At 40.1% G+C, this 26,178-nt stretch overlaps 1 protein-coding gene across 7 annotated transcripts in view; it reads right to left on the bottom strand.

The window, feature by feature from the left end:
* Window positions 1–3,703: 3,703 nt before the first annotated feature.
* Window positions 3,704–26,178, bottom strand: part of LOC135555919 (uncharacterized) — a 28,629-nt gene continuing 6,154 nt past the window's right edge. Inside the window, exons 1-14 of one of the 7 annotated variants that reach the window (XM_064988729.1) lie at window positions 23,932–24,245; window positions 20,345–20,414; window positions 19,820–19,891; window positions 19,480–19,527; window positions 19,140–19,271; window positions 18,749–18,878; window positions 17,292–17,309; window positions 16,960–16,995; window positions 11,922–11,972; window positions 11,708–11,797; window positions 11,503–11,526; window positions 7,374–7,483; window positions 7,227–7,286; window positions 3,704–7,105 (exon numbers count right to left, since the gene is read on the bottom strand). In XM_064988729.1, the coding sequence (XP_064844801.1) occupies window positions 7,076–7,105; window positions 7,227–7,286; window positions 7,374–7,483; window positions 11,503–11,526; window positions 11,708–11,797; window positions 11,922–11,972; window positions 16,960–16,995; window positions 17,292–17,309; window positions 18,749–18,878; window positions 19,140–19,271; window positions 19,480–19,527; window positions 19,820–19,891; window positions 20,345–20,414; window positions 23,932–23,948 (888 nt within the window). In that variant the 5' untranslated portion in view covers window positions 23,949–24,245 and the 3' untranslated portion in view covers window positions 3,704–7,075. The other 6 variants (XM_064988727.1, XM_064988728.1, XM_064988730.1 and 3 more) reach the window with 6 other exon arrangements.

The following is a 26,178-nucleotide window of genomic DNA, read 5'->3' as shown; positions in this document are numbered from 1 at the left end:
ACCTGCCCTGAATGATGGGTTGCCACTGGTATACACATTCACACATCAAGTCTTCTCTTGAGTTGGGCTCAGGGCTGGAACAACTGTTTAACACCTGAGCTTATGGTTGTTTGTAGGGGAGGGGTTAGGAGAGTGCGTGTAGGTATCCCACATCTGTTGCCATGGAGTAATGATGTTAGGGACCGTATAGGATGAATCACAATAATTGTTTCCTTGATGAACATTTTATTTTTGTAATGTCAGTCCTGGTTATAGGTTATATTCCTTAGTAGGACGTGCCTACATTATTAAACATATTATTTGTTAATGGTGAAAATAAATTAAGATAAGCAAGAATTTGTAATATACATTTTTTTTTGGGGGGGGGGGGGGATAACTGTATACAGTATATCCAAGGAGGGGGACTTAAATGCTTTTGGCTGTTGATCTGCTTCTGTTCTGTAGGTGGCACAGTGTGCACTTTTCAAAGGATGAGTCCCAATCTCTCAAAGATCCTAGGATCCAGATGGACAGTGCTGGTATGCCAGTCACTGGGACTGGCAAGTTTTAGGAGGTAGTGGAGAACAATTGGAGGTTTAGTCAGTAGCTGTGCAAATATCATGGTACAGCTATATGGACACTCAATCATCATCGTACATTTTGTGACGTTACAGCCTCATTCTAAAATGGATTCAATTGTTTTTTCCCCTTCATCAATCTACACACAGTACCCCATAATGACAAAGCGAAAACAGGTTTGTAGAAACTTTTTTATAAAAAATACAAAACAGAAATACCTTATTTACATAAGTATTCAGACCCTTTGCTATGAGACTTGAAATTGAGCTCAGGTGCATCCTGTTTCCATTGCCCATCCTTGAGATGCTTCTACAACTTGATTAGAGTCCACCTGTGGTAAATTCAATTGATCGGACATAATTTGGAAAGGCACACACCTGTCTATATAAGGTCCCACAGTTGACAGTGCATGTCAGAGCAAAAACCAAGCCATGAGTTCGAAGAAATTGTCCATAGAGCTCAGAGACAGGATTGCGTCACCCAACAATATTTTAAGAGGAAGGAATGTGCTATAAGCATATGTTTTCGTTTCAGTCTCCATCTCCACTAACCAAAGTTAATTGTAAGGATTTTTTTTATTTTAATAATGTAAAATTGACATCTGTACTGAAAGGCTCATGTGAAGACCAAATTATAGAGGAGGAACTTCTTGCAATGAAAGCCTTTAAGTCTGGGAAATCTCCAGGGCTGGATGGCATACCAGTTGAGGTATATCAAACCTTTTTTTAATGTACTCTGAGGACTGTTATTAGCATATTTTTTTAACCACTCCTATAAAAATAGTAGACTATCTAATACTCAACAAGAACGTCTGATTTCACTATTACTGAATCAGGACCTAGATGGTAAATATAAAGATCCAGTCCATTTAAAAATAATTGGAGGCCCCTTACACTTCAGTGTTGTGATGCAAAAATTCTAGCTAAATGTATAGCGCATTGAATTAATACGATATTGTCAGATATAATTCACCCAAATCAGAAAGTTAAAAAAATATATACATTAACAATACATTGGAGATAATATAAGACTGGAACACAATAGAAGACTAGCCACTTTAAACAATGCTACCTAATATAATGTTTACATACCCTACATTATTCATCTCATATGTATACGTATATATTGTACTCTATATCATCTACTGCATCTTTATGTAATACATGTATCACTAGCCACTTTAACTATGCCACTTTGTTTACATACTCATCTCATATGTATATACTGTACTCGATACCATCTACTGTATCTTGCCTATGCCGCTCTGTACCATCACTCATTCATATATCTTTATGTACATATTCTTTATCCCCTTACACTTGTGTGTATAAGAAATTAGTTTTGGAATTGTTAGTTAGATTACTTGTTGGTTATCACTGCATTGTCGGAACTAGAAGCACAAGCACTTCGCTACACTCGCATTAACATCTGCTAACCATGTGTATGTGACAAATAACATTTGATTTGAACTATGATAACTGAACTATGATAATATATTACATATTGGATCACAAATAAATACAACTATTAAATTACAGTTTAGTTTACCAATTAAAAATGGTCTGAGGTTGAAGTGGACATACCAGGTATAATGATACTCGGATAATTCACCCTGATTAACTCTTTAGTCATATCCCAGTTCACCTACTTGCTTATGGCCCTACCTACAGCTAACGACTTGTTAAAAAATATATGATCCAAATATATTCAATTTTATTTGGAATGGCAAACCAGACAAAATTAAACAGTCCTATTTATATAATGAATATGAATTCGGAGGGCAGAAATGATTAAATATTAAAGCATTAGACCTCTCAATAAAGGCTGCAGTCATACAAAAGCTATACTTAAATCCAAACTGGTTCACTAGCAGATTAGTAACAATGGCTTTTTCCCTTTATTCAGATTACAATCTCTCACTTTCAGGTATTTGAAAATGAAATCATCTCCAAATTGCTATTTTTTTTAAATAGTTGGTTGAAATTTCAGTTTAAGCTACCAGAAAAATGAACAGAACAAATATTACAAGATATATTGTGGTTAAACTCAAATATAATAATTGATTTAAAAATAATACAAAATAAAAAACGTTATCAACTTTGTAAATTATATAATGAATAGGACTGGTGGAGTTATGTCAAACATGCAGCTAACAAAATATATGGAAATGTCTGTCCTATCCAAAATTACAACCAACCAATTTCAGCAACAACAAAAAAAGAGGCAATAGCGTTAAAGACCAAAACTAGTTAAAGAAAATTGTGATAAATAAAAAAGTATACTAGCTTCATTTAAGGACCAAAAAATGTACAGCTGTGCCATACAGGTTGTAAATAGTTGAGAATAGATTTTCAAATTGCCGATTCCATGGCACATTGTTTATGAACTGGTACACAAATAAATTTCGGTTTCAAAACTTTATATCCTTCAGTTTGCTGCCATATGACTGGTTTCACATTTGTCTCCAGCGATAATCATGTAAAATAGATCGAAAAAAGAGTCATTTGTATTTACAATTCCCTTATCCAAAAGGCTTACTCATTTACCTAGCTCTTATCAAGGTGTAAATTACAGTGCATGGAGAATGATGTTATTTCTATCGGGAAAAATAAAGTTCCACTTGGAACCGGTAGGTTCACTAGGCCTTATTCATGGTTTCCTCGCGCGTAAAGGTGGTAGAATTATTAGGGTATTAAATAAAGGTCGGAATACGGCATATCTGTGGATACACCTCCGCCACAACTTCCTTCATTGGATCGCCACCCAAAACGAATCGCAGGTGAATAGCACGCTATTCTCATGCTTAAAATCAAGGTCGGAATACGCATGGAGAGAAAAGTGGAAATCGACTGGCACTCTCCTCCGTTGTATTGGCAAATGTCCAGTCACTCGATGGAGAGCTTTGTTCGAGAGTCTCCTATCAGAAAATCTTCTATATTATTTACCTTGCAGAAACTTGGCTGGCTCAATCTATGAACATAGAACTCATATGGTCTATAACCAACACAGTTACAATACCAGAGCTTGTGTTTACATTTTGTAAAATCCCAAGAGTAAACAGTACTGCGGGGAGCACGTTTTTCTATACAGACATTTGTCTATGTAATAGCCTCCACATTGAGATCAAGCAAATAAAAAGTAGAAATAGATTTAAAAAGAAGGGCATGGTTTTTATTTGGACAAGGCTGAATATAGCTCTTAAACCTAGTCCCGGAGTTAAAAGCATGCTCAATGGAGAATATCCACAGAAGTAAATGTTTAGTCTTGGATTAGACTTAATCTGTGTCAGGGAAACTAGACCACAAAGTATGTTATTAAACAGATTGTGTGTATAAAACACGTATTAACAAGCTTTTTTAGATGTAAAGATTCTTTACAAATTGGATACAGCACAACAATAACGTCCCCTTTCAATAAAACATTGTTGGGGCTTTTGAGTCCCGCCTATAAAAAATATGTCTTGGCATAACACTGATTAGGAAAAAACAACATCTCTTACTGTACCAAAAGAGAACATAGGTCATTTAAACATAGTTCACACACACACCCACTATGTACAGTCTCTGCAACACATAGACATGGTACAGAAGTTTTATGTTGTTAGTAATGCTCATCACAAGGTGCAGATATCAAAGCAAATAGTTAAATATAAAAAAGTATATATATATATATAAAAATTTAAAGATGCTGGAGGAGTGCTTGACGCCATCTGTCAAGCATGGTGGAGGCAATGTGATGGTCTGGGGGTGCTTTGGTGGTGGTAAAGTAGGTGTTTTGTAAAGGGGAAAAGGGATCTTGAAGAAGGAAAGCTATCACTCCATTTTGCAAAGCCATGCCATCCCTTGTGGACGGCGCATAGTTGGAGCCAATTTCAATGACTCAAAGCACAGTCACTGGATATCAACCCTATTGAGCTGTTGTGGGAGCAGCTTGACCGTATGGTACGTAAGAAGTGCCCATCCAACTTGTGGGAGTTGCTTCAGGAAGCACGGGGTGAAATCTCTTCAGATTACCTCAACAAATTGACAACTAGAATGCCAAAGGTCTGCAAGGCTGTAATTGCTGCAAATGGAGGGTTCTTTGATGAACGCAAAGAACACAATTATTATTTCAACGAAACATCATTATTTATAACCTTGTCAACATCTTGACTATATTTCCTATTCATTTTGCAACTCATTTCATGTATGTTTTCATGGAAAATAATGACATTTCTAAGTGACCCCAAACGTTTAAACGGTAGTGTTTTTACAGTACCAGTCAAAAGTTTGGACACACATACTCATTCAAGGGTTTTTCTTTATTTTTACTATTTTCTACATTGTAGAATAATCGTGAAGACATCAAAACTATGAAATAACACATATGGAATAAATGTAGTAACCAAAAAAGTGTTAAACAAATCAAAATGCATTTTATATTTGAGATTCTTCAAAGTAGCCACCCTTGGCCTTAATTACAGCTTCGCACACTCTTGACATTCTCTCACAACCAGCTACATGAGGTAGACACCTGGAATGCATTTCAATGAAAAGGTGTGCCTTGTTAAAAGTTCATTTGTGGAATTTCTTTCCTTCTTAGCATATTTGAGACAAGCAGTTGTGTTGTGACAAGGTAGGGGTGGTATACAGATGATAGCCCTATTTGGTAAATAAATTGCTCAAATAAGTTTATTCAAGTGCAGTCGCAAAAACCATCAGCAGTATGATGAAACTGGCTCTCACAAGGACCACCACAGGAAAGGAAGACCCAGAGTTACCTCTGCTGCAGAGGATAAGTTAGAGTTAACTGCCCCTCAGATTGCAGCCCACAAAAAATGCTTCACAGAGTTCAAGTAACAGACACATCTCAACATCAACTGTTCAGAGGAGTCTGCGTGAATCAGGCCTTCATGGTCTAATCGCTGCAAAGAAACACCTACTAAAGGACACCAATAATAAGAAGAGACTTGCTTGGGCCAAGAAACACGAACAATGGACAATAGACCGGTGGTAATCTGTCCTTTGGTCTGATAAGTCCAAATGTGAAATTTTTGGTTCCAACCGCCGTGTCTTTGTGAGACGCAGAGTAGGTGAACGGATGATCTCCGCATGTGTGATTCCCACCGTGAAGCATGGAGGAGGTGGTGTGATGGTGCTTTACTGGTGACACTGCCTGCGATTTATTTAAAATTCAAGGCACCATTAACCAGCATGGCTACCACAGCATTCTGCAGCGATACGCCATCCCATCTGGTTTGCTCTTCGTGGGACTATCATTTGTTTTTCAACAGGCCAATGACCCAACCCACCTCCAGGTGGGGTAAGGGATATTGACCAAGGAGAGTGATGGTGTATTGCATCAGATGACCTGGCCTCCACAATCACCAACCTCAACCCAATTGAGATGGTTTGGGTTGAGTTGGACCGCAGAGTGAAAGAAAAGCAGCATACATTTACATTTACATTTAGGTCATTTAGCAGACGCTCTTATAAGTGCTCAGCATATGTGAGATCTCCTTCAAGACTGTTGGAAAAGCATTCCTCGTGGGGCTGGTTGAGAGAATGCCAAGACTGTGCAAAGCTGTCATCATGCAAAGGGTGGCTACTTTGTAGAATCTCAAATACAAAACATATTTTGATTTGGTTAACACTTCTTTGGGTACTACATGATTCCATATGTCTTGTTTCCTAGTTTTGATGTATTCACTATTATTCTACAATGTAGAAAATAGTCCAAAATTTTTTTTTTTAATTAGTAGGTGTGTTCAAAATTTGACTGGTACTCTAAATATATACGCACTTTGTACATAAAATGGTCTTCACTTTATTTATTTAATATTTTTTTCTTCACTGATTTACTCCTTTGATATTTCTCTTTCCCTCTGCGTCATAAAATCCCCTTTCATCAAGTAACACAGCCACATCATCCAAACACAGTCAGGAATGGATGCAGGCTCTGTTCGTAAAGTAATGTACTTCAGCAAAGTACAATAATACTCAATATCCGACCATCTTAGTTTTAATGTACGTCCCTAAAGGGTTCATCTTGTTGTTCATCTCACTATTTTCTTCCCATTTACGTGAACATCTTATCTTTGGGCTGAACGGACAGCTGAAGGCAGGGGGTGACATTCAAGACCACCGTGTTCCCTTAATCCATGTCTTGTTCTTTAGAGACTCTTGACAGACGGACATTTATTAGTTCTCCCATTCTCCTCATTAAAACACACGGAGGGGAGATTTGATTAATGTCTGCAACAGTAACTCCAGAATCCCAGTGGCAGGAGAAGAAGAGTTGTGGCCTCAGCCCTGGAAGTGTGAAGCGTGTGTGTGAGAGAGAGCAAGAGAGAGAGAGCAGAGCAAGAGAGAGAGAGAGAGAGAGAGAGAGAGAGAGAGAGAGAGAGAGAGAGAGAGAGAGAGAGAGAGGCAGGACTGTTGGCTCCTTTTCTTTGGCTCATGATATATATTTGTCCAATGAAAGCGAGGGGGAAATGGTGGCAGGTGGAAGAGAGATGGATTATTCCACAGAACGGGGGTCAGTGCTGCAGAGCATCTCCGTTGTCGTTCTGAGAGAGAGTGACAGAGAGACAGAGAGAGACTTTGTTGACTACATGCAAATCCAAACGCTCCTGGGTTCGATTGAAGAGTGCTCTAAGTCATCGATCCGTAGCATTCTGAGAACATTACCTGCATCAGATGATTTACCTCTACTGCGTTCAATACTGTCAGTTCAGGCATGGCAAGAGACTGAAAAATACAAGAAGCACTTTAGCCACAGAAAGCACACACTCATGCACGCGCGCACACACACACACACACACACACCACACTCACCACGCCCTCATGCTGGTGTCTCCCCCGGGTCCGCAAGATGACAACACCCAAAAGGAGGATATTAGCTATCAGAGAGAGAGCTAACAATGTACTGACTGATATGACCTTCCCTAGGAGAGAGCACAGAGGAGAGAGATGAGTATACAGTATCTATCTATTTATAGTATCTTAGTATGTACAGTGCATTCGGAAAGTATTCAGACCCTTTGCTATGAGACTCGTATTTGAGCTCCGGTGCATCCTGTTTCCATTGATCATCCTTAAGATGTTTATACAACTTGATTGGAGTCCACCTGCGGTAAATTCAATTGATTGGACATAATTTGGAAAGGCACACACCTGTCTATATAAGGTCCCACAGTTGACAGTGCATGTCAGAGGAAAAACCCAGCCATGAGGTCAAAGAAATTGCCCATAGAGCTCCGAAACAGGATTGTGTTGAGGCACAGATCTGGGGAAGGGTACCAAAACATTTCTGCATCATTGAAGGTGCCCAAGAACACAGTTGCCTCCATCATTCTTAAACGGAAGAAGTTTGGAACCACCAAGACTCTTCCTAGAGCTGACCGCTTGGCCAAAATGAGCAATCGGGGGAGAAGGGCCTTGGTCAGCGAGGTGACCAAGAACCCGATGGTCACTCTGACAGAGCACCAGGGTTCCTCTGTGGAGATGGGAGAACCTTCCAGATGGACAACCATCTCTGCAGCACTCCACCAATCAGGCCTATATGGCAGTGGCCAGATGGAAGCCACTCCTCAGATAATGGCACATGACAGCCTGCTTGGAGTTTGCCAAAAGGCACCTAAAGACTCTCAGACCATGAGAAACAAGATTCTCTGGTTTGATGAAACTAAGATTGAAATCTTTGGCCTGAATGCACCACAACTGGAGGAAACCTGGCAACATCCCCACAGCATCATGCAGTGGGGATGGTTTTCAGCGACAGGGACTGGGGGACTAGTCAGGATCGAGGGAAAGATGAACGGAGCAGAGCACAGAGAGCTCCTTGATGAAAACCTGCTCCAGGTGCTCAGGACCTCAGACTGGGGGGTGAAGGACCTGAACCTGTTCAAACATCACCGGAGAGACCTGAAAATAACTGTGTAGCGACGCTCCCCATCCAACCTGACAGAGCTTGAGAGGATCTGCAGAGAAGAATAGGAGAAACTCCCCAAATACAGGTGTGCCAAGCTTGTAGCGTCATACCCAAGAAGACTCAAGGCTGTAATCTCTGACAAAAGTGCTTCAACAAAGTACTGAGTAAAGGATCTGAATACTTTCCGAATGCACTGTACCTACAATATCTTAGTATCCATCTACAGTACCTTAGTATCTATCTAGAGTATCTGAGTATCTATCTACAACATCTATCTACTGTACCTTAGTATCATTCTACACTATCTATCTACTGTACATTAGTATCATTCTACAGTATCTATCTACTGTACCTTAGTATCATTCCACAGTATATATCTAATGTACCTTAGTATCCATCTACAGTATCTATCTACAGTATTTTAGTATCTATCAACAGTATCTATCTACTGTACCTTAGTATCTATCTACAGTATCCATCTACAGTATCTATCGACAGTATCCATCTACTGTACCTTAGTATCCGTCTCCAGTATCCAACTACAGTATCCATCTACAGTATCTTAGTATCTATCTACAATATCTATCTATAGTACCTTAGTATCTATCTACAGTATCTTAGTATCTATCTACAGTATCTTAGTATCTATCTATAGTATCTTAGTATATATCTACAGTATCTATCTACAGTATCTTAGTATCCATCTACAGTATCTATCTACTGTACCTTAGTATCATTCTACAGTATCTATCTAATGTACCTTAGTATCTGTCTACAGTATCTATCAACAGTATCTATCTAATGGACCTTAGTATCCATCTACAGTATCTTAGTATCTATCTACAATATCTATCTATAGTACCTTAGTATCTATCTACAGTATCTTAGTATCTATCTATAGTATCTTAGTATCTATCTATAGTATCTTAGTATCCATCTACAGTATCTATCTACAGTATCTTAGTATCTATCAACAGTATCTATCTACTGTACCTTAGTATCTATCTACAGTATCTATCGACAGTATCCATCTACAGTATCTATCTACTGTACCTTAGTATCCGTCTCCAGTATCCAACTACAGTATCCATCTACAGTATCTTAGTATCTATCTATAGTACCTTAGTATCTATCTACAGTATCTTAGTATCTATCTATAGTATCTTAGTATCTATCTACAGTATCTACCTATAGTATCTTAGTATCTATCTACATGATCTTGGTATCCATCTACAGTATCTATCTATAGTATCTTAGTATCTATCTACAGTATCTATTTATAGTATCTTAGTATCCATCTACATTATCCATCTACAGTATCTTAGTTTCTATCTACAGTATCTATCTATAGTATCTTAGTATATATCTACAGTAACTATCTATAGTATTTTAGTATCTATCTACAGTATATATCTATAGTATCTTAGTATGTATCTACAGTATCTATCTACAGTATCTTAGTATCTACCTACAGTATCTATCTATAGTACCTTAGTATCTACCTATAGTATCTATCTATAGCACCTTAGTATATATCTACAGTATCTATCTATAGTATCTTAGCATCTATCTACAGTACCTCAGTATCTATCTACAGTATCTTAGTATCCATCTACAGTCTCTATCTACATTATCTACAGTATGTATCTATAGTATCTTAGTATCTATCTACAGTTTCTTAGTATCGATCCACAGTATCTATCTACAGTATCTATCTATAGTATCTTAGTATTTATCTACAGTATCTATCTATAGTACCTTAGTATATATCTACAGTATCTATCTACAGTATCTTAGTATCTATCTATAGTATTTTAGTATCTATCTACAGTATCTTAGTACCCATCTACAGTATGTATCTATAGTATCTTAGTATCTATCTACAGTTTCTTAGTATCGATCCACAGTATATATCTACAGTATCTATCTACAGTATCTTAGTATCTATCTACAGTATCTATCTACAGTATCTTAGTATCCATCTACAGTATCTATCTACAGTATCTTAGTATCCATCTACAGTATCTATCTATTGTATCTTAGTATCTATCTACAGTATCTATCTATTATATCTTAGTATCTATCTACAGTATCTATCTATAGTATCTTAGTATTTATCTACAGTATCTATCTACAGTATCTTAGTATCTACCTACAGTATCTATCTATAGTATCTTAGTATCTATCTATAGTATCTTAGTATCTATCTACAGTACCTCAGAATCCATCTAAGGTCTTTATCTACATTATCTTACTATCTATCTACAGTATGTATCTATAGTATCTTAGTATCTATCTACAGTATCTATCTACATTTTCTTAGTATCGATCTACAGTATATATCTACAGTATCTATCTACAGTATCTTAGTATCTATCTACAGTATCTTAGTATCCATCTACAGTATTTATCTATAGTATCTTAGTATCTATCTATAGTATCTTAGTATCTATCTACAGTATCTATCTACAGTTTCTTAGTATCTATCTACAGTATATATCTCCAGTATCTATCTCCAGTATCCATCTCCAGTATCTTAGTATCTATCTATAGTAATCTATCTACAGTATCTTAGTATCCATCTACAGTAAATATTTACAGTATCTATCTATAGTATCTTAGTATATATCTACAGTATCTATCTACAGTATCTTAGTATCTATCTACAGTATATATCTATAGTACCCCAGTATCTATCTACAGTATATATCTATAGTACCCCAGTATCTATCTATAGTATCTATTGACAGTATCTATCTACAGAATCTTAGTATCTAAGTATCTATCTACAGAATCTTATTATCTATCAACAGTATCTATTTATAGTACCTTAATATATCTCTAGTATCTTAGTATCTATCCACAGTATCTATCTACAGTATCTCTCATTAGATCTACACTATATATATACAAAAGTACGTGGCTGACTGGAAGCATGTCCCTGCAGCAATGTTCCATAGCAGCAGGGGGAGGGGGTGGGTCCACATACTTTTGGTAATGTAACGTATCTATAAACAAGGCTAAAACACTTACTTTGTAATCGCTGCTCTTGTGACTCTAGAAAGAAAGGAAAGCGATAATATCATGTCATAATGCACCACATTATTCATTTGGATTCAAAATCTGAGAAGTAGTAAGCGGAGGTTTTAACTTGGCTGGCACAAGGTCAGACATTCTTCACACTAACTGAGCTCTCATAATCATTAAAGGATTAAGCAAACATTGCAAAGTGTCCTACCCATGTTGCTGTTTGATATTGTTGACAATGTTAATGATGATGGTGGTGGTGTTGTTGATGATGACGTTTTGGGCGGGATCGACGTTGTTTCTAAAACAAATGTCCGAAAAAAGATTGACTTTCATCTAAAAAATTATTTTATCAACATTATTAATTCAGATTTTTAATAAAAAAAGATACATCATTGTATGACCAAATAGAGAGAGATGCTTACTGTAATTTATGGTGGGTAACGTGGTTGTATATATTGTTGGAGTTTTTGTATCTAAAAAGATGTAAAGAAAAAGGTTTGTATACTGAAACAAAAACATAAACGCAACATACAATAATTTTCATTTTATTTAATGAGTTACAGTTCAAACGAGGAAATCAGCCAATTGAAATAAATTTGTTGTTAAGCCCTGATCTATAGATTTCACAACTGGTCGCCATGGTATGTCTATGCATTCTAATTGCCATCGATAAAATGCAATTGTGTTCATTGTCCATAGCTTTTGCCTGCCTATACCATAACCCCACACGATGCCATACACGTGTCTGCAGTTGTGAAGCCGGTTGGACATACTGTCAAATTCTCTGAAACGACATTTGAAGCGACTTATGGTAGAGAAATGGACATTCAATTCTCTGGCAAAAGCTCTGGTGGAGTCAGCAGGCCAACTGCACGCTCCCTCAAAACTTGAGACATCTTTGACATTGTGTTGTACGACAAAACTGCACATTTTATTTCAACTCATGAAACATGGGACCAACACTTGGCATGTTGCGTTTATATTCTGGTTCAGTGAAGTTATTCCCTTGGAGACTGAGATCAGACTTAGCAGGAAATATCAAACAATTGACCTCCACACACACGCACCCCAATGTCCCCAGATTCCATACCCATTGCTTCCATACACACACACAGCGGCTACACACACACAATGACAGTACACACACAGTGGCGGGCCCTCTGGCCACAGAAGCAGTGAAGAATTCCCAGCCCAGCCAAGAGAATACTGTAACTAACCAGAGAGAAAGCAATGTATGTGACATGATGAGGATGGCATGATGGTTAACATGACAGTTCTTTGATAATGTTTGGCCTCTGGACGTCACATACACCCCAATGTCCACAGATTCCCACTCATTGCTTCCATACACACACACAATGACAGTACACACACATAGTGGCGGGCCCTCTGGCCATGAAAACAGTGAAGAATTCCCAGCTCAACCAAGAGAATACTGTAACTAACCAGAGAGAGAGCGAGCCAGAGAGAGCAAAGAGAGAGAGGGCGAGAGCGAGAGAGACAGCAGGAAGACAGACAGACAGACAGAAAGAGAGCAGGCAGACAGAGAGAGAAAGAGATAGCAGGCAGACAGAGAGCGCAGGCAGACAGAGTGAGAGACACAGTGAGCATAGCCTTGCTATTGAGAAAGGCCGCTTTAGGCAGACTTGGCTCTCAAGAGAAGACAGGCTATTTGCAAACTGCCCAACAAAATGTGGTAACTGAGCTGCACTTCCTAACCTCCTGCCTAATGTAGGACCATAATAGAGACACATATTTCCCTCAGATTACACAGGTCCACAAAGAATTCGAAACCCGAATCTACTGGGTGAAATACCACAGTTTGCCGTCACAGCATCAGGATGTGTGACCTATTGCCACAAGAAAAGGTCAACCAGTGAAGAACAAACATCATTGTAAATACAACCCATATTTATGCTTATTTTTCCCCCTTTTGTACTTCAACCATTTGCACATCGTTACAACGCTGTATATAAACATAATATGACATTTGTAATGTCTTTATTCTTTTGGAACTTCTGTGTGTAGTGTTCACTGTTCATTTTTATTGTTTATTTCACTTTTGTATATTATCTACTTCCCTTGCTTTGGCAATGCTAATATATGTTTCCCATGCAGAGAGAGAGTGACAGTATGAGGATGTCATGATGGTTAACAATACGATCCTTTGATAATGTTTGCCCCCTGGTTGTCACACACCCCAATGTCCACAAATTCCATACACACACACAATGACAGTACACACACATAGTGGCAGGCCCTCTGGCCATAGAAGCAGTAAAGAATTCCCAGCCCAGCCAAGAGAATACTGTAACTAACCAGAGGGAGAGCGATGTATGTGACAGGATGAGGATGGCATGATGGTTAATAACACAGTCCTTTGATAATGCTTGGCCCCTGGGTGTCACACACACACACACTCTACCCAATGTCCACAGATTCCACACCCATTGCTTCCATACACACACACAATGACAGTACACAAGCATGGTGACGGGCCCTCTGGCCATGGAAGCAGTGAAGAATTCCCAGCCCAGCGAATACTGTAACTAACCAGTGAGTGAGAGAGAGTGAGAGTGAAAGTGAGAGAGAGAGATATAGCAGGCTGCAGGCAGACAGAGAGAGCATGCAGACAGAGCGCGAAAGAGCGAGAGACTCAATATACATAGCCTTGCTATTGAGAAAGGCCGCTGTAGGTAGACCTTGCTCTCAAGAGTAGACAGGCTATTTGCAAACTGCGCAACAAATTGAGGTGGTAACTGAGCTGCACTTCCTAACCTCCTGCCTAATGTAGGACCATAATAGAGACACATATTTCCCTCAGATTACACAGGTCCACAAAGAATTTGAAACCCAATGTTGATAAACTCCCAAATCTACTGGGTGAAATACCACAGTTTGCCGTCACAGCAGCAAGATGTGTGACCTGTTGCCACAAGAAAAGGTCAACCAGTGAAGAACAAACACCATTGTAAATACAACCCATATTTATGTTTATTTTTTCCCCCTTTTGTACTTCAACCATTTGCATATCGTTACAACGCTGTATATATACATAATATGACATTTGTAATGGCTTTATTATTTTGGAACTTCTGTGTTTAATGTTTACTGTTCATTCTTAAGGTTTATTTCACTTTTGTATACTTCACCTGCTTTGGCATCTACTTGAATAGATCTTTGCTCAATCATGAGTAATCAAAGCCAAAGGAGCTGAATAATATTAACAAATGCTATAGATGGAAGGAAAGTAGTGTGGAAATATACCAAAAAACAATTGGGCAACAACAAATCCAATCCCTTCTAGACAATTTCCTGGACAAAATGTTTCACTGTAATAGTGAAGGTGTAAACCTGGCAGTAGAAAACCTAAAGAGTATATTTGACCTCTCAGCGTCCCTATCAAATCTAAAAATTTCAAACAAAACAACAATGACAAACTGTTTGATGAAGAATGCAAAATCCTAAGAATGAAACTGAGAAACTTGTCCAACCAAAAACATAGAAACCTGAGTCTACGCCTTTACTATGGTTATTTCAGTTAGGATCACCACTTTATTTTAAGAATGTGAAATGTCAGAATAATAGTAGAGAGAATGATTTATTTCAGCTTTTATTTCATTCATCACATTCCCATTGGGTCAGAAGTTTACATACACTCAATTAGTATTTGGTAGCATTGCCTTTAAATTGTTTAACTTGGGTCAAACGCTTCATGTAGCCTTCCACAAGCTTCCCACAATAAGTGAATTTTGGCCCATTCCTCTTGACAGAGCTGGTGTAACTGGGCCAGGTATGGAGGCTTCCATGCTTGCACACGCTTTTTCAGTTCTGCCCACACATTTTCAATGGGATTGCAGTCAAGGCTTTGTGATGGCCACTCCAATACCTTGACTTAGTTGTCAACTTTGGAAGTATGCTTGGGGTCATTTTCCATTTGGAAGACCCATTTGCGACCAAGCTTTAACTTCCCGACTGATGTCTTGAGTTGTTGCTTCAATATATCCACATAATGGTCTGCAGCAAAGAACCCCCACAACATGATGCTGCCACCCCCATGCTTCACGGTTGGGATGGTGCTCTTCGGCTTGCAAGCACCTTTATCTTCCAAACATATGGTCATTATGGCCAAACAGTTCCATTTTTGTTTCATCAGACGAGAGGACATTTCTCCAAAAAGTACGATCTTTGTCCCCAGGTGCAGTTGCAAGCTGTAGTCTGGCTTTTTTTAATGGCAGATTTCGAGCAGTTGCTTCTTCCTTGCTGAGCGGCCTTTCAGGTTATGTTGATATAGGACTCGTTTAACTGTGGATATAGATACTTTTGTACCTGTTTCCTCCAGCATCGTCACAAGGTCCTTTGCTGTTTGATAATGTTTGGCCCCTGAGAGGGACAGAAAGCAGTTGCTTTGCGAGGTATCTCTACCTGAAAATACATGATCTAAGTGGTTGATAGTTGGTATTCAGCAATCATAAAAGCCTGCCTTATTAATTTTAAAGAACTATTAAAATTGTGATATTTATCAGACAGCATAGGCAGCAGCTCTATAGAGATGAGATGATGACTTGGTTTGAAGTAGTAAAGACATCAAATATTTTATTAAAGTAATGTGAATAAATTATGGATAATAAGTGATACGCAATAATGGGTCGTCACTACCATCATGGGACTTTTATGAATTGTTTAATTCTGTGTTCTTACAGCATTTAACCCACATAACGCATGTGCATCTAATGTCTAAAAATACAATTTAAACCCCAAAAAACGTGATTCTTTTTTAATAATTGAACTGAAACTGACCTCAAAAAGCCATAATCACGGGGCCTCCCCAGTGACGCAGTAGTCTAAGACACTGCTTCGCAGTGCTAGCGGCGTCAATGCAGACCCTGGTTCGATCCCAGGCTGTGTGGCACCGGGACGCGACCGGGAGACCCATGAGGAGGTTCACAATTGGCCCATTGTCGTTCGGGTTAGGGGAGGGTTTGGCCGGCCGGGATGTCCTTGTCCATTCGTGTTCTAGCGACTCCTGTGGCGGGCCGGGCAGATGCACGCTGACATGGTCGCCAGTTGTACGGTGTGTTTCCTCCGACACGTTGGTGCGGCTGGCTTCCGGGTTAAGTGACCAGTGTGTCAAGTGGCTTGGTAGGTTTGTGTTTCGGAGAGACGCATGTCTCTCGACCTTCGCCTCTCCCGAGTCCATACAGGAGTTGCAGCAATGTCACAAGACTGTATTGGATATCACAAAATTGGGGGTAAAAAGTACCAAAAAACGAAGAAGAATAAGGAAAAAAAAAATCGCTCGGCACTGATGGTTGATAAGCAACTGCTTGTTAGAGTAAGTAGAGTACATCTAGGGTTAGTTGAAATGTCATTGATCGCCTGTAGAGCATCTATAGATGGACAATCCAAATGAAGTGTTACCACACACACACACACACACACACACACACACACACTTACCAAGTGTAGTTACTTTTTGGCATCTCACTGCATCAACTAGAGAGGAAAAGAAAGAGATGAAGAACAATGGGTTAAAACGACTAGTTATTGTAAATAAGCATATTTCCCACATACAGAAGGCACACACACACACATGCATACGTACGCATGGACACAAGCACACACACATACACTTAACCGGTGTAGTTGCTTTTGGCCATCTATCTGCATCACACAGAAAAGGTAAAAACATCCCTCTCTTTTTAATAAGAATATTTCACACACACACACGCATGCACACACACACACACACACGCACGCGCACACACACACACGCACACACAAATGCTTACCAAAAACATCAGCACATTCTGTAAACAAAACACAGGGCATATAGTAAGAAGGGAGATGCGTTGATAATATACAACGTACAGTGCCTTCGGAAAGTAATCAGACCCCTTGACATTTTCCACATTGTGTTAGGTTACAGCAGTATTCTAACATGTATTAAATTGTTGTTTTTTTTCCCCCTCATCAATCTACACACAATACCCCATAACGACAAAGCAAAAACATGTTTTTAGAAAGGTTTGCTAATTTATATATATATATATAAAAAAACATAAATAAGTATTCAGACCCTTATGACGATACAAGCTTGGCACACCTGTATTTGGAGAGTTTCTCCCATTCTTCTCTGCAGATCCTCTCAAGCTCTGTCAGGTTGGATGGGGAGCGTCGCTGCACAGCTAACTTCAAGTCTTTCCAGAGATGTTCGATCGGGTCCAAGTCCGGGCTCTGGCTGGGCCACTCTAGGGCATTCAAAGACTTGTCCTGAAGCTACTCCTGCATTGTCTTGGCTGTGTGCTTAGGGTCGTTGTCCTGTTGGAAGGTGAACCTTCGCCCAGTCTGAGGTCCTGAGCGCTCTGGAGCAGGTTTTCATCAAGGATCTCTCTGTACATTGCTCTGTTAATCTTTGCCTCAATCCTGACTAGTGTCCCAGTCCCTGCCGCTGAAAAACATCCCCACAGCATGATGCTGCCACCACCATGCTTCAGCGTAGGGATGATGCCAGGTTTCCTCCAGATGTGAGGCTTGACATTCAGGCCAAAGATTTCATCAGACCAGAGAATCTTGTTTCTCATGGTCTGAGAGTCTTTGGGTTCCATTGGGTACTTGGTCACCTCGCTGACCAAGGCCCTTCTCCCCCGATTGCTCAGTTTGGCCGGGCAGCCAGCTCTAGGAAGAGTCTTGGTGGTTCCAAACTTCTTCCATTTAAGAATGATGGAGGCCACTGTGTTCTTGGGGACCTTCAATGCTGCAGAAATGTTTTGGTACCCTTCTCCAATCCTGTCTCGGAGCTCTACGGACAATTCCTTCAACCTCATAGCTTGGTTTTCTGACATGCACTGTCAACTGTGGGACCTTATATAGACAGGTGTGTGCCTTTCCAAATCATGTCCAATCAATTGAATTTACCACAGGTTGATTCCAATCAAGTTGTAGAAACAATGTCGAGTCTCATAGCAAAGGATCTGACCACTGATGTAAATAAGGTATTTCTCTTTAACATTTTTTAGACATTTGCAAAAGAAAATCAAAACCTGTTTTCGCTTAGTCATTATGGGGTATTGTGTGTAGATTTCTGAGGATTTAATCCATTTTAGAAAAAGGCTCTAACGTAAGAAAATGTGGGGAAAAAAATCAAGGGGATACTTGAATACTTTCCGAAGGCACTATCAATGTACTTCATGTAATATTATGATTTTATGCACTGGAGGTCATGGAACCAAAGGTATTTTAAACATACCGTCCTCTTGTTCTTGTGACAAATTATATTTCTGATTGAATGCATCTTCAACCAGACACTTGAAGCCTTTCAAACTGACCAACTCCACGTCAGCTAGACTGTATGTGACACTGGAGACACACTCAGGTTCCTGTTATACAGGGGGAGAAAGAAGAAGAGGCTCAGTACTGGAGGAAGACACACACACACACACACACACACACACACACACACACACACACACACACACACACACACACACACACAGTAGAACCAATGCACATGCATGTGCACACGCACGCACACACGCACGCATGCGCGCGCACACACACACACACGCACGCACACACACGCACGCACACACACACACACACACACGCACGCACGCGCGCACGCACACACACAGACCTACCTTCCCATGCAGACAGGTCAGTAAGTAACATACAGTAGAATTGGTTTTGTCTTCAGTGTAATCTTTGCATTCAAAGTCCTTCTTACAGTTCTCCCCATAGAACCTGCTAAGGGCTTTTGCAACAAATGTTTCCTGTAATAAACATGTGGAAATGACAGCAATTGAGTTTCTAATCCTTTATGTGCAAAACATAGCTTGAGATAAGCTTGCATAACATTGACCGTTTCATTACATTTTGCATGCATGTGAAATGGATTCAAGTTCAATTTACACTTGCAGATTTCAAGTTAGGAGTCAGGCTTTACAGATAGAATGTACAGAAATGGAATGGAACCCATACCTCACTTTTGTTTACTCTGAACAAATAGCCCTTTGGCAGACGTTCTACCTTGAAGGTAAAAAGGCAACCAGTTACTGAAAGGTTCAACATCATATTATGGGTTGGCAGTGTAACCTAGTGGTTAGAGAGTTGGACTAGTAACCGCAAGATCGGTACAAATCTCTCGCTCTGCCCCTGAACAAGGCGGCTAACCCACGGTTCCTAGGCCGTCATTGAAAATAAGAATTTGTTCTTATTAACTGACTTGCCTAGTTAAATAAAGGTAACATTTTTTTTTAGTATGAAAATGCACCAAAAAGGTTAGAAGAATTGTGATGAGTAACTCGTGACTATCATTTACCATTTCTGTCAGAAGTTCGTTATGCATGCAGTCATTCGCCTTACACAGACAGGCTCTCCACAGGCACACCTGCTGAGGAGAGGAGAGGCGAGGAGAGAGAGAGTAGAGGATCAAAGCAGAGGAGAGGAAAGGAGGGAATCAGTCGAGTACACTATGTATCTGTTAATAACCTGAAGAGTGCAATGTGCATGGTTAAATAATCATTCAATAATAGTCAATACCTAATTGAATTATATGCAATTTCACTACAATCACATCAGATAGAATTCAAACTTGGTTTCATTCATATGTAGCTAAACAACGTGCATGTAAGTAGTAGGAGCTGTGTGTGTTTCAGGGCTGCGGTCAAACCTTTTCCAGTCAATTCAGGGTATCAAAGATTCACGGCCCACTGTTTCATATGATAAAGTGAGCGAAACCCAGATGGGTACTGGTATCTCCAGCTGCAGGTGTGCCTGTCAGTGCTGTGACAGCTTGAATAGTGTCGGTGAGAAATGATGAGGCAATATAGAGTCTAGAACTCACAAAGAGACAAGCTCTGATGATCCATGCCAAGTCTATTGTCATGTTGCCTTGGTAACCATTAGGATTCCCCCTGGGCAGAAAGAGACAGGGGAGGGGGGACAGGGACAGAGAGAGTAAATAAATATTCTTTCTTCTACAATTCTCCCTGCAAAATTTCCTCAACTTTCAGTTAGTACTGGTTTATCCTGACAGAAACATTCCTGACAGACCATTCTTTGCCTGACCGCCATTTGAGGGACAGACTGTTTTTCAAGCGTCACTTCCATCCTTTGTGTGTGTCATCAGTGTGATTGTCTCTGCTGTTAAGCACAATTTCATATGTTGTATTGGTCATTATCAAATACTGGAGATATTTCAGGATATTTCAGGAAGTAGGATCGGTTTACTGGTGGCATAACAGTAGGAATGTATTTATCTAACTTTTAATGTGTAACCAAGCGGTTAATATCCTACCAGCTGAACATAACATATACTCATGCATGGCTAGTGGTGGAACAAGTACACAATTGTCATTCTTGAGTAAAATTATAGATCATATGTCATATGGGGGAAATTACAACATTATGTTATTCACATGACGTTATATTATAATGTATTCTTGTATTAGTACTTTCACAGTCTGGCTGTTCATCTGAGAGGAGCCTCTGATGCTTAACGCTGACAATTGATTTTCGATGCCTTGGTGATAGAACCTAGACTGCATAGTGTCTGTGTGAAATGCTGGCCTGTTTTCCAGGGCCAAGTACCCCTCCCTGCAGTTTATTTCTCCCACATGAATACTGGACTTCATCATTTGAGGGAAGAACCTAGTGTGCTTTGTTACATGAGTATTTCTGTATAAACAATAACCTAGAAACCTGGTGCAATGTAAATCATACTGTCTGTTGCTTGATATCACAATGTACCTTTGTATAATTCGACACATCTGTTATTTGCCATGAACATCCAGGAGGATGCACTTTGCTATAAAGAGCAGTAAACCCAAATCTGCTCATTGGGTTCTCAACAATTACCGATGGGTGGTCGCTGTTCAGCTCTGTGATTGCAATCCTTAATCGATAATAAAGTTGGATTGTTTTGAAGAAATCTAAAAGTCTCTCTCCTTTGAATCCGAAATGTTCCACAACAATAAATGTATAGAACGTTACTCAAGTAAAAGTGAAAGTCAGCCAGTAAAATACTACTAGAGTAAAGGTCTAAAAGTATTTGGTTTTAAATATAGTTAAGTATCAAAAGTAAATGTAATTTGCAAATTACATGTAATTAATCTTCTCCTTTCCCCCTTCTGATGACCAGGTGGCGAATCGCATCTCTGCATGTCTGGCAGACATATCAGTGTGGATGACGGATCACCACCTCAAGCTGAACCTCGGCAAGATGGAGCTGCTCTTCCTCCCGGGGAAGGACTGCCCGTTCCATGATCTCGCCATCACGGTTGACAACTCCATTGTGTCCTCCTCCCAGAGCGCTAAGAACCTTGGCGTGATCCTGGACAACACCCTGTCGTTCTCAACTAACATCAAGGCGGTGGCCCGTTCCTGTAGGTTCATGCTCTACAACATCCGCAGAGTACGACCCTGCCTCACACAGGAAGCGGCGCAGGTCCTAATCCAGGCACTTGTCATCTCCCGTCTGGATTACTGCAACTCGCTGTTGGCTGGGCTCCCTGCCTGTGCCATTAAACCCCTACAACTCATCCAGAACGCCGCAGCCCGTCTGGTGTTCAACCTTCCCAAGTTCTCTCACGTCACCCCGCTCCTCCGCTCTCTCCACTGGCTTCCAGTTGAAGCTCGCATCCGCTACAAGACCATGGTGCTTGCCTACGGAGCTGTGAGGGGAACGGCACCGCAGTACCTCCAGGCTCTGATCAGGCCCTACACCCAAACAAGGGCACTGCGTTCATCCACCTCTGGCCTGCTCGCCTCCCTACCACTGAGGAAGTACAGTTCCCGCTCAGCCCAGTCAAAACTGTTCGCTGCTCTGGCCCCCAATGGTGGAACAAACTCCCTCACGACGCCAGGACAGCGGAGTCAATCACCACCTTCCGGAGACACCTGAAACCCCACCTCTTCAAGGAATACCTAGGATAGGATAAAGTAATCCTTCTCACCCCCCCCCCCTTAAATGATTTAGATGCACTATTGTAAAGTGGCTGTTCCACTGGATGTCAGAAAGTGAATTCACCAATTTGTAAGTCGCTCTGGATAAGAGCGTCTGCTAAATGACTTAAATGTAAAATGATGTAATGTAATTAAGCAAAGAAGATGGCACCATTGTTCTTGTTTTAAAATGTCCGGATAGCCAGGGACACACTCCAACACTCAGACAGTATTTACAAAATATACATTTGTCTTTAGTGAGTCCACCAGGCCAGAGGCAGTAGGGATGACCACATGTTCTCTTGATAAGTGTGTAAATTAGACCATTTTTCCATCCTGCAAAGCATTCAAAATGTAATGAGTACTTTGAAAGTACAATATTTTCTTTAGGAATGTAGTAAAAGTTATCAAAAACATAAATAGTAAAGTAAAGTACAAATACTCCAACAAATTACATAAGTAGTACTTTCAAGTATTTTTACTTAAAGTACTTTACACCACTTTGTATGACAAAGTTGTCTTGAAGACCAAACTCAGGATCATATACTGTACATCACTGTCACAAGGCACTATTCCTTGTAAGATCAATTGACTAATGTTATGACCTGTTTTACTCAAGAGAGGGGAAAGTAATGTATCTGTATTTAAACTAAGAGATCCATTGGTTGCTAAATATAATATTTTACACTTAGTCTTAGTCGTCACTCAGGGGAACAGCTTTGGTGACCGTTGCAACACGCATGCTCTACCCAAGTCTGTAGCCTGCAAACAACAGCCATTGTGATACTTTGCCATAAGCGTTTGTTGACTGAGTGTGGGCTGGTCTAAGTCCAGGATTAAATCCCATTATGCTTTTCATCTAAGCACCTTTTAAAGGCAACGTTCTCAAGCTCATGGGAAAGGGTCAAGGCATCAGAGAGAAGAAAGGCCCTGAAAAAGGTCACCAAGTTTCAAAGGTCATTAAAATGGACCTGTGTCACCTAGGGGGTTGAATCAACATAGAAAACTAATTAGACTTGCAAAAATTAATCAACGTAAGGGACATTTTGTCTTTTTTTGGCCCAACTTTTACCCTAAATCCAATTACATTTGTTTTGTTGATGTCACCTTGAATTCACATTAGTTGACAACTCAGCCAAACGTGAATCCAACCTAGACGTTGAACTGACGTCTGTGCTCAGTGGTTACCTTGATTATGCCAAATAGCTGCTGATACACTTACAGTATACAATGTACATGTTCTCACTCACTTGGCAGATTTCCCAACTGCTCACTCACTGAGCTTAACTGCTTTGAGTTTGAGAACCAGCTGCAGTGGCTTAAACACGCCAGCAAAAGCCTACGCTGTGACTGTCTTAATAAAGCCAAGTGAAACATACCGCCAAGAGCATTCAATCGTATATACAGTATAGTTTGGCACGTGAGGTGGTTGCTTCCTCTTCGTGGACAAACGTGACTTTTATCTAAGAAATAAGAGACAACGGAAACCTTGCCTGTGATGTCATTCACCATACTCAAACCGACAGCTTCTTCATTTCCCCACGTGCCTCCAAAAGACTTCCACATCGCAAGTAGCTCAAAATATCCACAAAGCGCTAAATAACAAATATTTCTCCCGAGGTCCTCATCAGCAAGGCTGTGTCTGCCTTAACATAGGCTGCAAAGTGATCCCCCCTGTTGTACAGCTTTGCCAAGTAAGACCAGATCTATTGGAATCGTTTGGTTTGCAATTATGGCTTATAGTATATTGTCTAACCATATCTTTTTCCCCAGGTTTTAATCTCAGAGGACGTGGGCCAGAGCAGTGTGGATGGCAAATGAGAAGGAAGTACGTGTTAATCCAGAGTACTGGATCGAAGACCAATCGGTGTGGTGGCTCCCAAATAACGCAATAAAGGATTGGTTCACACCCTCTCTGAAATGGTCATTTCAGCTTCCAAGAACAAAACAGACATCCGGTACATCGCAGATACATTACACTTAGTAAAAACAACTGCAAGTTGTCAAAAACGACTGTTAAATTATTCAAACCCTCACCCCACCATTCAGAATCAACATAGCAATGTGAAGATGTTGAAATCACAGAAGCCAGTGAAATAGAGGAGATTTTCGAAGAAAAAGAAAGAATGTAGAACTGGTACGGTTAAACACACATTGACAGTTTGTGCACATTGAATTTACTTGGGCATGGTTGTTATTTCTGTATATGGTCGTGTGTTTTAGAATCGCATGAGGAATGTAATCTGACACCTCTAGCCACGACAGCCCCCAAGTTATGAAGTTAACTACATCGACCCCATAGCCAGTGAACAACTTCCTTGCCTTTTGATATCCTGGGAGGACCTTGTACCGTGTTACTTCAGCTGATCTGTTCAAATCTACAAGCGTGTGCGGGTAGCGGGGAAGGTGGCCTCAACCCAGACAGAATCCCTCCATGTTTCACCATTGTTGGACTAGTGAAACAAACATGAAACTGAGCTGAAATCCTTCTGGATTTCCAGGCTAGGGACTAGGGAGGTTCACTTTGGCATGTGGTCGAATTTTATTTTCAAGTCATGTGTTTAGGTTGTTTTCATATGACAAATGTGAGTAGAAAAGGGCTGGATGTTATTTTACACTTGCATGTTTATTTACAGGCAAATGCCTACCCAAGCCCCACACCAAAATATGCCCCGAAGCACCTGGAAACCTGTGCCACTGCTACCAAGATACAAAAGGCTAAAGTGGCAGCTAGGGTCAGGCGCAGCACTACCTGGCACAAGGGACTAATCGGAAATTCTTACTCGGAATGTATCCTGTGCGTGGAAGGATACTCTATTGGAGTGAACCCTATTGGAGCTTACATAACCATGGTTACATAAGTAAGCTTCTTTACTATTTTCTCAGGGAAAACTAGCTCGGGCCCACATCCACACTTGGCTACTTCAGGAGACTTGTTTTTATGCACCGATATCAGAAACTGGTGGCGAAATGTTTGATTAAACAATTCAGAGACTGAAACGAATACATCAGATGACATATTTGAGAACAAATCGATATATAATCCCAAGATGAGATTAAACTGTAAATAGTACAATTATGCTTGAGTGAAGCATGAATACAGAAAATGAGTGGGGAAGTCACTTCCGGACACGGTAGACTCCTAGACTTCACCACCACTATGGGCTTGTTCGACATTGCAGCCTAGAATTTAGGCAACTGCCAACTGACTGATCTACAATTAACCTTGCATCATAAATAATGACTCATTATTATTTGTAGATCAGTCAATCAGTCACAATTGACTAATGATAGCCTACATCACGGTTTTAATTCTCTCGAACGCGGCCTACTTGTTCTCAAAATGTAGTTGATTAACCGAGTATAGTTTTCAGTCTTGATACTACCGAAATGAAAAAATAACTGTTGTCTTTCTTTTTGCGAGGGTGAAAAGGTTGAAATCACTTTGAACAACATCACAACTAAACATGACCCACATGTCCATGATGAAATGACAGGGTGGCCCTGTGGATGGGTAGATATGCTGGGCTACATTATGAATTTATTATGGTTAAGAGCAAGCATATGTGTATTGCTCTAACAGCAGTCAAGCATCGATCATCACCAGAATAAGTTATATTTATTGGAAAGGAGCATCAAGCTTATCACCATACACTTTCACCACCCTGTGAAGGTCATTCCGAGCTAGCAATGAGGAATCGGCCCAGGAGCGGCTAACTGATGGAATCGACCCGA

This window comes from Oncorhynchus masou, chromosome 15, assembly GCF_036934945.1.
Source record: "Oncorhynchus masou masou isolate Uvic2021 chromosome 15, UVic_Omas_1.1, whole genome shotgun sequence".
Classification (NCBI taxonomy): Eukaryota; Metazoa; Chordata; class Actinopteri; order Salmoniformes; family Salmonidae; genus Oncorhynchus; species Oncorhynchus masou.
The sequence above is the reverse complement of the archived record's forward strand: the minus strand, read 5'-3'. Positions and strand labels throughout refer to the sequence as shown.